General features: G+C 43.7%; 1 protein-coding gene across 8 annotated transcripts in view; it reads left to right on the top strand.

Annotated features, from left to right (window-relative positions):
* Window positions 1-12,386, top strand: part of LOC147012182 (ras guanyl-releasing protein 3-like) — a 213,724-nt gene that overhangs the window by 113,657 nt on the left and 87,681 nt on the right. For 6 of the 8 annotated variants that reach the window (XM_085855974.1, XM_085855973.1, XM_085855977.1 and 3 more), the window contains exon 2: window positions 10,578-10,807. The exons of the other annotated variants lie outside the window; for them this stretch is intronic. In XM_085855974.1, coding sequence (XP_085712100.1) covers window positions 10,705-10,807 — 103 coding nt within the window. In that variant the 5' untranslated portion in view covers window positions 10,578-10,704. The remainder of the gene's footprint in view (window positions 1-10,577; window positions 10,808-12,386) is intronic. 8 annotated transcript variants of the gene reach the window in all.

Raw genomic sequence — 12,386 nt, forward strand, 5'->3', positions numbered from 1 at the left:
AGAGAAGATCTTGCATGAACTATGTGGCATCGTGGGGAGAACAAAGGAACTATTCGTCCATGAAGAGACAACTCGGTGGAGACAGTGTTGCATGGACTGCCTTGATCGCAAGCCTCCAAAAATCATAACAAGAACTTTGGAATTATTTTGCTCCGGTGGAAGAAATCGACGAAATGACTGATAATTGTGGGACGTGAGAATGAAGCTTTGACTTTTGAGTTCCAAGTCCCCTTGACTTTAATAAACTCTGGAGGGAAGGTGAGGTCAGGTATGGGAGCATGTGCCAGAACAGCACGTCGCTGCGTCCACTTTCCGCCGGTAGTCCAGGGGCCTCCGTCTGGCCATCCCCCAGGCAGATGCCAGGCCCATCCCCATCTCCTTGAGATGATGGTCAACCTGTTGCAACCATGAGGCACGTGGTTGACCCACTGGCCTCCTCCACTCATGAGACTCCCTCGCTGAGAGAATCTGGTGAGCAGGATCAGAGTCAGGAAAACGAGCCACATGTCCATACAGCCGCAACTGACGCTCACGGACTATGCAGGTAACAAATCTCATCCGAGTCTCTCTCAGCAACCGCTCGTTGGACACAAAATCCGACCAGCGATTGCCAAGGATTCTCCGAAGAGACCTGGTACCAAAGGAATTAAGTCTCCGTCTCAGATCCTTGGTCAGAGTCCAAGTCTCGCACCCATAGAGCAAGACTGGAAGTACCAAGGACCTGAAGACTCGGACTTTCGTCCTCCCGCACAGGTACCGGCAGCGCCACACCCCATGATCCAGTGAATCCATGACTCCCCAGGCCCGACCCAGACGTCTATTAACCTCTGACTCACAGCCAGCAGAGACATGAATATCATTGCCAAGGTAAGTGAATCTCTCCACGACCTCAACATCCTCACCACAAACAGACACAGACAGGACAGCAGCATCCAAGATGTCACCGAAAGCCTGGATCTTAGTTTTGACCCAAGAAATCCGTAATTCCAATGGCTCCGACTCCTCATTCAGCACCTCGAGGGCCCCCAAGAGGATGTCTAAAGTCTCCACAAAGATGACTGCATCATCTGCAAAGTCAAGGTCCGAGATCTTGACATTCCCAAATGACGCACCGCAACTTGATCTCTCCGACATCCTTCCTAGAATCCAGTCCATACAAGTGCTGAAAAGTGTGGGGGCAAGTACACATCCCAGACGAACTCCAGTAACAACTGGAAATAAGTCAGAGATGGTACCACCACACTTCACAGCACTCTCAGTACCAAAGTAGAGTTCAGACATCAGATCGATCAGTTTTGGTGGCACCCCACGAAGACCAAGAATCCTTCAGAGGACATCCTGATTCACTGAATCGAACGCTTTACAGAGATCAACATAGGCTGCAAGCAGCCCCTGCCGAAACTCTCGTCTGCGTTCGGTGAGGACACGAAGTGCAAGGATACGGTCAATCGTTGACCTCTTTGGTGTAAAGCCTGACTGCTCTGGACACTGGTGCTCAAGCAGATTGTGGCGAACCCTATCGAGAATTATCCGAGCAAAGACCTTGCCCAACACAGAGAGCAGCGTCACCCCTCGGTAGTTGTTGCAGTCTTGGCGATCACCCTTCCCTTTCCAGAGAGGGACAACAAGGCCCCTCTTCCAGTCAGTTGGGATGATGCCTGTGTTCCAGGCAGAGCACAAAACTGCATGCAACGACACGAGTGCAGCATTTCCACCAGCCTTGAGAAGTTCGGCATGGATGCCACAGATCCCTGGAGCTTTGCCCCGTTTCAACTGGTTCACCACAGCCTGTGTTTCCACAAGCGTAGGTGGACCACAGTTGATTCGAGGGTCAGCAACAGGGATTGTAACACCCTTGACGTCCAACTCGACAGTTGGGGGATCAGCCTGGAACAATCGCTCAAAGTAACCGGCCCAGCGGGCCTTCACTTCAGACTCCTCTGTCAAGAGCCTACCACTCTCTGCTCGAACTGTAGTGCTCCGAGGGATGGGCTTGGATGAACGTAATGCGCAAATTCCCCTGTAAGCGGGACGAGAATCACCTGTCCACAGGTGATGCTCTACCCCCTCACAGATTCCTCGCACATAGGCCTCCTTGTCCACCCTCAGTGCACGTACAGTTTTACGTCTCAGCTCCCTGAACAGCTCAGCTCTGCCATTCAGCCTGGCCCTGCGACTCTGGTCAATGGTATCCAGTGTCCCTTGAGAGACAAAATTCTTCTTTGCCCTGCGGTGAGCTCCAAGGCATCCACCGGCAACATCAAGGACTGTGGTCTTGAAGGCGCTCCACAACTCTTCAGGACCCCGCAAAGCACCCAGACCCCCCAAGTGTCCACTCAGCCTGTTCGCAAACTCCTCAGCTACTCTCTCATCCCTGAGCTTGGCAACATCCAGCCTCGGCTGGGATGGTACCATTCTCCAGGATTTAAGGTGCAGCTTTAGAGTTGCTACAACAAGCCTGTGGTCAGTATTGAGGAACTGAGCACTCCGGTAGACCCTGCAGTTCTGGATCATCCTCCAACGACCGTCAATGAGGACATGGTCAATCTCCTTTGCCACACCGCCAGCGTTGGAATACCAAGTCCAGCGATGAGCTTGTGGGCGCTGAAACCATGAACCAGCCACCCTAAGTCCATGACTTCTTGCAAAGTCAAGGACCTTAGTGCCATTCTGGTTCATAGTTCCTGACCCATGGGGACCAACACACACCTCATAACCGTCCCTATCAGTTCCAGTCGATGCATTGAAATCCCCCAAGACTAGAAGTGTATCTCGTCTGGGGCACTGATCAACCACAGACTCGAGTGTGGCGTAGAATGCATCCTTCACGGTGAGATCACTCGCCTCAGTCGGAGCATAAACAGAGACCAGGGAAATGACACCTAAGGAGTGACGAATCCTTAATCTCATAATACGCTCGTTGACCGGTGTTACCTCAATTATCATTGGGGTCAGCTTATTGGACACAGCTACAGCAACTCCTTGGGTATGGTAACCATCAGAGCGACCAGACCAACAGTAGGTGTAACCACCCACCATTATCTCGCCGCAATCCGGTCTCCGAACCTCAGAGAGAGCTGCAATCCCGATGTCCAAACGCTTGAGCTCAGATGATAACAGAGACAGGTGATCATCCTCTCTTAGGGATAGGACATTCCAGGCACCCACCCGAAGGGACCGCCTCAGGTTAACCCAGGGAGACCGCCGTCTGGTGGACGACACCTCAGCACCACTCCGACACACTCTCCCGCAATCTGACCCAGGGATGTTACCCCGTGGTTTCCCTCCTATCAAAGATTGGGGGTCCCGAAGGCTTTGCCCCAATCCCGTCATCCGGTGAGCTGCCATGCGAAGGGAAGCTGCACAGCAGGTACTCCCACGGAGTGGGTTTTCAGATTTTTTTGCATGGTATTTTGAATTGTAAGCAGTAGGTATGTTTTTGTTTCATGCACGTAACCTGGGTTATTATTATTTTTTGTGTATACAGAGCTGTCAATTGCCTATACCCTGCCCAAATAAAGGTATGCGTCAGAATAACGTGTTGCATGCTTGGAACAAGATCGCCCGTACAGCGGGTACTGTGCTCGTTAAATTAAATTGGTTAAACATGGACGTTCAAACATTCAAACAAATTAATTACAATCCTTTGAGTTATAGAGCGACCAGGAATATTTCAGAACATCGTGAATGCCCGTGTCAGAGATCTTGTGAAAAGGAAGATTCATTTTTCCGGGCATATTTTGAGAGATTCTGGTGGTAATGCGTGTTTATGGGCAATGCAAGGAAAACTTGACAGCAGAACAATAATAATAATAATTTAGGTTGAAAGAGAAGATCTTGTATGAACTCTGTGGCATCGTGGGGAGAACAAAGGAACTATTCGTCCATGAAGAGACAACTCGGTGGAGACAGTGTTGCATGGACTGCCTTGATCGCAAGCCTCCAAAAGTCAGAACAAGAACTTTGGAATTATTTTGCTCCGGTGGAAGAAATCGACGAAATGACTGATAATTGTGGGACGTGAGAATGAAGCTTTGACTTTTGAGTTCCAAGTCCCCTTGACTTTAATAAACTCTGGAGGGAAGGTGAGAGGTATCAATAACTATTAGAAAGGCGAAGATGAACATTAAATAACAGAAAAAAGTTACTTTTAGACAGCATGAGGGTAAAGCCAGTTGGAGGTCAATCATTGAAACAGCTGAACTCCAAGAAAATCAAAATTATACAACAATCCTGAAAAAATGGTCGAAAATGTGCTGAAACTGGTCATAGATACTTCAAAAAATATAGAAAGTAAATACACATGGATTTTTTTTTATGCCATGAACAAATCATGGTACATCATGAGTAGTAGGACTTTGAGGCTTCTGGTGCACCTCAAATATGTACATGTAAGTGAATGGGGGGAAAGGGACAAACTTATTGACTGACACCAAAATCCTCCTAATTTCCCTTGTTTTTGCCTCCTTGAGACCCCACTTTCAAGACTTTTCTTCCCCAAGATCCCTCTGCATCTTCCTCTCTGTTTTTCAGGGGTTCTAAGGCACTTACAAAAATTAACATGGCTCCAACAAATATTTGTTCATGGTTACTCATCACCGCCAAGCATACCATTAAAAAAGGTGGCGGGAACCCGATAAAACCCCCCAATCCCTATTTTGTTCTTACAATATATATATATATATATATATATATATATATATATATATATATATATATATATATATATATATATATATATATATCTGTAAGGGAGGCTGTCAATCACATTTTCTAAAATAAATCTGCTATCATCAAAAGCCCCCAATGCCTTCTTATTTACATCCTCTGTATATATAAATGATGTTTATAACTTCTTATTGTATTCAGTTTTCTTCTATACTCTTCTTTCTTAAAGGCTAAACAGTTGTAATAATCTTCAAAATTTATTGTTTCTTTGATTACATTTTTCTTTACCCGCTTTTACTTTTTATCACTTTTTTCAATTTTACTATCAATACATTTGTAAGCATAATATAAGCCTTTGCTCTCAATCCCACAAACTAACTCATTAACTTTCCACCAAACTCATCTTTTTGAGTCATTCGAGTATCCTGCATTGGAGTCCAGGATTGCACGCAATAGCCCAGGAGACTGCTTAGATAGCACCGACGCTCTGGACAGACGATGGTCATAATGGATGGACTCAGAGAACAAGTCTTTCACAAGTTAGCTAGTCAGGCCTGGCATTTAACCACAGAGGTTAGAACAGGAATTTAGAATTTGTTCAGGGTGCCAGCAACAATCACCCACTCCTTGTTAAAAAACATGGTGGGATATTTCATGTCCACCAGGCACCAACGAGAATGCTAGCGAATGGGTACCCAGCAGAATTTCTATCCGACAGCTGGCATACGTGCATTCACTGATGCAATGGCGAGCATCCAAATAATCATTTCAACAATTTATATACATATATATATATATATATATATATATATATATATATATATATATATATATATATATATATATATATGCTCTGTATACACAAAAAATAATAATAACCCAGGTTACGTGCATGAAACAAAAACATACCTACTGCTTACAATTCAAAATACCTCATTCCACTGGAAACAGTGGGGACAGGAATGCTGTGCTGTAAATGGTGGGGACTTGTAATACCCTCCCTCACCTGGAGGCGGTGCTACACGATACACATCTACATAGAGAACTTGTGTTCCACCCCTCTCCTCTACCCAACCCCAAGATCACCAGCAAAGATAAAAACACCCCTATACATCAATTGGGGGTCATGCTGAGATCTTGTTGCAAGTCTGGATGTAATCAGCCAAAAAGTGTCGGAGGAGTAGCGCGACAAACAAACAAACACATACACTAACACCACTCTGTGAATTGTAGTCAGGATACAGATAGGAGGTGAGTTTTTTTTTTTTAAAGTGGCACCCTTGTTTTCACATTGATGTTCTCTTCTCATCAGATGTGTATTTTCCTCAAATGTCTTGTGATTCCAGTTCTGACTTCAGTGTTTGATATTTCATAAACTGAATGCATTTGAATATTGCATGTTTTCCCAAGGTCCTTGCACACCACAATTGTTTTTTCTTGTCCACAATCAGCTCAGCAACCTGTTATTTAATTTATAGAAGCAGTTACTCTGTTTGTTATCCAATGCTTTTCTTTAACTTGTAAATTTCTTCATACTGGAGGGAGTGGGTGAAGGGAGGGGGTGGGAGGAGTAATCATAAAAATGCCTTTTAGCAGGACTTGGAGCGACAATGCAGTGGTTATAGCGATACGTGTGATGGACATGGAAGGAGCACACAAAATTATACATTGTAATACTTCTCAAAGCAATAAAAGATAAATTATAAAAGCACACGGAAGGAGCACGCTGACAACAACCATGACAGCAACAACAACAACAACTACATTTTTTAAAAGATTACTTTTTCACATATTTCACTTCATTTTACATCATCATTGAGACTCACAGAAAGAGGTGTAATATGTTTGTGAATGACAACAAGCTGACTTTTGATGAAACCCACCAACAAAGCGATAGATCCTATATGCTTGTGTTGGTAATATGGAATAGGCAAAGCCTAGAAGCGAACGTAGAATTCTTCTTACATTTGTTGCTGCAATTTCAGGTTACTTCGGCCTGGATTCGGGATCAGCAATCAAATAATGTAAATCACGATTGAAAATTATTTTTTGATGATGCGGGAGTTATCCTTATTAAAATCAGTGGAGGAAATATACACCATGTCTGATATTTGGGTCTTTCATGTCTCCGACGATGCATTTATCTCCCGGGACGCATCATTCCCCATGACAAAAACCGGAAGCAAAAGGGCCATAGCCGACGACACGGATTCCAAATTGCCAGGGTATTGTGTTGTTGTTGTTGTTGTTGTTGTTTTCTATTCTCTCATGTGCACGCGTTGAGTATGAAACTCACTATGTTCGCGATAAAATGGAGAACGCATCAACTTGCCACGAGTGGGAGAGCGAGCGACACGCCTTAGGAATCCTCCTCCTGTTTTAAGATTCCAACGGTAGAAAAGTCCTGGTCTTCGACTGCCTCAAGAGGATCAATGTAAGAAGCAGAAGCACCAGCCCAGAGCAGGGAGCAATACTCCATAGAGCTCTGTATAAAAGTCTTTCACACACACGCTACAATGAGCTCAGTGCGCCTCAGGTCTGGAGAAAACCCAAGCGGCGACACACCTTTGATGTGATTTGGTGATATCATTCTTCTACGAATGATATAGCAGGTAAAGAAACAAAGGAGCTCTCGTCACTTCACCTGTTCCAGTGGTTGGCCAGGGAAGTGGATTGGAGATTTCAATTGCCGACCTTTGTGGGATACAGTGTGGACACCCTGACTTGCAGGCATTGATCTTTGTTCATAGTTGCTAATCAGTGACTTGTCTTGTCCAGACCTGACAAAAAGGGACTCGGCAGCGGCTGGTTTTTCACAAGAGGGTGGAATCATCAGAAAAATGGTAACGTTGGTTTTCAAGACAATCACAAAGACCATTGATACAGATCAAGAATAATGGAGGCCCTAAGACTGGTTGATTGTGACACAATCAAAGGTTTCCAATCGGTTTCCATCCAATCAAATAATGGAGGACGGTGTTCAAGTTGGCATTCCTTTTGATCAATACCAATCTGATACATAACACGGGCATGACCTTCTCAATACCACCATCTCTATATCTGCAGTTGATTGTGATGAAATCATTTTGATTTTTGTGCATCCCTCGTGGTGATTCCCATGTCTGTCCTTTCTGTTCAAAACAACTATTGCCTATATAATTATGTCATTTCTCACAGTATTCTAAAGTTATCAGAAACAAATCTTATACCTCTGAAGATTGTGTTTGGAGTGGTGACATCATCAGTGGGCAAAACGAAAAACTGATGTAAGCAGTAAATGGAGCAAGGGGGGGTTGTTTCATGTTTCAGTGATTTGTGCAACAGGCTTCTGAAAATACCTCGGCCAGTGTATTCCCTTCTATATCCTCATCTATCCTCTCGACCTTCATCTCCCTCAACTATCATTATTTTTCTGTAACTTTTTAATGTCCATGTGAGCCAACCTGTTTGCTACTTTCTTTATCTCTCCTTTCCTGAACAGCTTCATTTTTTTTTGTTATAAATATCTCTCCTCAAACTCCTATTTCTCCCCCTCCCCCAACCTACCAAAACACCTAAAAAGTCAGTCATGTATATAACATGATAAGTTATACAAATGAGATGCTGACAATACGAGTTCAAGACACTTCAATGTTCATTTTCTTTATGTTTTTAAATATTCAACGATATAGAACTAGCAGAGCCTACCCGTTGCGTTGCTGAAGGACCATTTAATCGTTTTGTTTGCCAAAATTTTTGGGTGAGAAGGAGAATGAAAGGAAGCCAAATTTACCCGTGCATAAAGTGTTTTAACCCCTCCCCCAAACTCTCCTCCCCGTCCTCATCTTCACGTCCCGCTCTCCCCGCCCCTTCGCCCCTCATTCATCCTGATGTCCTTTCCCGCTGAAAATGTCTCACACATGATGCCAGGCTTTGACAGGCCCTCCATTGTTTTTTTTTGGGGGGGGGAGAAGGGAAGGTGTACAAATTTACCTGTGCAAAGAGTGCTTTAACTTCAGCGTTGCCCAGGTAAATAAGGAAATTGTAATACCCTCTGCTACTACCACCAGGTGGTGCTACACAGTACACATTTACATCAAGCATTTACACCCCCCAGCCCCCCAGCCCCACGTGAGGCCGATGCTGTAGAGCCTATGTTACCCCTCACACAAAGTTGTATTTGTTCCCCAAGTTTGGAGTTTGTAACATACAAGATGTGGCCATGCATAAGGAGCAGAGAGAGAGAGAGAGAGAGACAGAGACAGGCAGACAATGCCATGTATGTATGTATGTATGTATGTATGTATGTATGTATGTATGTATGTATGTATGTATGTATATATGTATATATATATATATATATATATATATATATATATATATATATATATATATATATATATATATATATATATATATATATATATATATATATATATATATATATATATATGTATGTATATATGTATATATATATATATATATATATATATATATATATATATATATATATATATATATATATATATATATATATATAACCGGGCGTAGTGGCGTGCGCCTGTAATCCGAATACTCGGAGGCTTGGGTTGGAGGATCGCTTGAGGACGGGGGCTCTGCACTGGGCAGGGTGGAGAGCAGCCCGGAATCATGGTGAAACCCAAATCCTGATCCCTGTGTCGTAAGAGGCAACCAGGGTTGCGTCAGGAAGGGCATCCGGCGTAAAACCTGTGCCAAATCAGTATGCGGATCATAACGGATGATTCGCTGTGGCGACCCCTCACGGGAGCAGCCGAAAGAAGAAGAAGAAGAAGATATATATTGGTAACAAATTATATAAATGTATAACTTATTTGTCCATACCCTTCAATATTTTATTTGATTATACCTTACACTAATGTGGGTGTCTCAGATAGTTTAACTTGATGAATGCCCCAGGTGTGTACATGGTGCTTGAGACACTTTTTATCGTTGGTAAATGATTTTTCATGACATTTTATGTATAACTCATTCTGATATTTAACTTCAAATATTTTTTCTGTTAACACAAATATTTACCACTTGTCAGCATCCAGGTGATTCCATCAATTATCCATACACACGGGTGTATCACATGGAATCATCTGGGTGCCGCAAGCCCATCTAGCTTCTTATTTAATTATCTGTCACAGGCAGATATCATGGTAATGATTACACTGGGTGGTTTACCATTACCTTCCCAATGGTGGGAAGGGTGGGAGTGGGTCAGGATTTTATAAATCGTCGGGTGCCGGAAAATGTTGACGTAGTTATTGCAAAAGACACCGTGTGATCTTCAATGTCCACCACAATGTTAACAGACAGAAGGCCCAGCTGAATGTGCCATATTCCATGGTGTAGTCATTCCTCCTCCTTCGTAATGAGTAGGATAATAGTATTGTGATGTCAGCCTTGTACAATGAGGCTTGTACTGGCAATGCATTACCTGGCAGGCTCTTGCCATCTTTAATTTTAAGGTGAAGATATTTTGCCTTACTATATTCCAATGTATAAAGGCCACTTTCGATTGAGCAGCCATGCACCCTTTTTATGGAATGCACGTTCTCATGGCTCGATGCCACAATTGACGATATGAATGTTACAGCGGGATGGAGCCTTGCGCACGGGTGTATCACAAGTATAACTCTTATTCCCACAGGGTGACAGAGCCCCTTTTGTTGAACCGTGGGACAGCTGCCTTTATCTGGCATTGGAAGTTTCTTTGTTTAAGATTGTTAAAGGGTTTGAAATGATCTAAGATATTTTTTTCCAGGAAACAACATTGGGTGAATAACACTTTGTGCAGAAGTTTCTTCATTACAACTTTTGTAACCACTGTAGATATGGCTAGATGCTAAAAGCCCATCTGACTCGCTTCTAATAATGAGCACTATTTGTCTGTGTGTCCAAAGGAAGGTGCGAAAGCCGTGCCGTCGTGCCAGCGAGCTGCATACGGTGTCGAGGTTTTCGCCTTCTGTGTCCAGACACAAGTCTTGCCGTGCTGCAATAGGGGGTGCTGGATGTAGAGTGAATGCTGGCATGGCTGGAGCACCGGCAGGTGCACAGGTTTCACCTGCTGTCGCGGCGCTCGGCAAATCCATCATGCTGGATGAGTTTCTGGAAACATGCATCCAAGCCTTTGGTTTGTGGCCCTTTTTAATTTTGTTTTGTGATTTCATTCACTTTGATTTTTTTCATTTCACAGTTATACTTGGTATTGATAATATACAGGTGGGAATATGAGGAAATGCCAGCATAATGGGTGGGTTTTTTGGGATACAAGCATGAACCGAGTGTTTTTAGGATATGTCAAGTATGCGGAAGCCGACTCTGCTTGTCCTCAAATATATTTTTCATGTTAAAGTCTCAAAAAACGCTAATTAAAATTTGTCAAAATCACCAATGAAGCAAGCTGCCTTCACACCGAGTAAATCAATCACTACCCACTACCTGTGTCAAAACTCATCAAACGCAATTGAAATGTGAGAAATAGTGCTTCATCCACATTTATAACAGCAAATAGTGATAATAATAATAATAATTAATAAAAACATTGTGTAGCCAAATCTCCAAATACAGTTGAATAACTCTGTATTATGTCATGTACTAACCAGTTTGACACTTGTTTTTGAAGAACTTTGTCTCGATGAAATATTATATCGATTTTGCATTTTGTTATCTCTTTTGGAGATGAAAAATTATCTTTATTAGGACTATTGTGACAACCTCTTTATAAAGGGAGTGGGGGCAGTGTTCACCCATTAACCGTACGAGGAAATGGGATGCCATACATTACAAGAAGCATGAGTGTTTGCTGCCATGTGAGAGGCCAGAAGATATGCTTCAAGAGTGACGGCTTGTGGTTAATTCAAATGAGTCTAAATTGAACAAGGTGTCACCTTTTCTTGTCCCTTTGGCTTTACAAGTGTCTTCCACTTTTTGGTTTTGGGGTTTGGCAGTTTTATCTCACATCGCTGAATGAACTGCTTCCAAGGTTAAGTGAACTGCTTCGTTTTTCTGCTCTTCGAATACTCAAACCAAAATCGTTTTGTAGTGAATGTGGGATTTATGGTGTTAAACCCCTCAATGTCAGCTTCCTCCCCCACATCATCTCCTTCACACCGACATCACCCCCAACTCTCCCCTTATCTTTTCCTGCAATTAAGCATCCCTCCACCACATGTACCCCTCTCTGCAACCCTATGCCTCACACCCTCCCTACACCCCTTGCCCAGCCCCCTCCCATTTTCTTATTCATCTCACTCCCTCACAGGATACATCTCCCTCCACCCCTCCCAGCTTCTGCCTTGATCCACCCCATCCCAACATCACCATCGCCCTGACCCCACCCATCTTCCCCCTCACCCACCCACCTTCCATCATCCTACTCACCCCACTCCCTCCCATATTTTCACCTTCCTCCACCCTCTACAAAATTATGCCTTTCCCCACCCATCCAAACTTTCCTCTCACCATGCTACCCTTGCTCTGTCCTCTCTGTATTCTGCACAACCCACCCCTTCATACATCACCCACGCATCAAATCTTCCTTCTTGCTCTGTCCCCTTCCATATTCCCACTCACCTCACCCCATACCACCTACACTCTCACCCCATCTCCTCCAAGATTACCCATTACCCATATTCTCAAGCTTCGACCTCACCCCGTCCCATCACATATTCCTCATCACCCCAGCCTTCCAAGTTTCCTCCTCACCCCAC

The sequence above is a fragment of the Eptatretus burgeri genome, chromosome 15, assembly GCF_056783735.1.
Source record: "Eptatretus burgeri isolate ZD-2024b chromosome 15, Ebu_testis_v1, whole genome shotgun sequence".
NCBI lineage: Eukaryota > Metazoa > Chordata > Myxini > Myxiniformes > Myxinidae > Eptatretus > Eptatretus burgeri.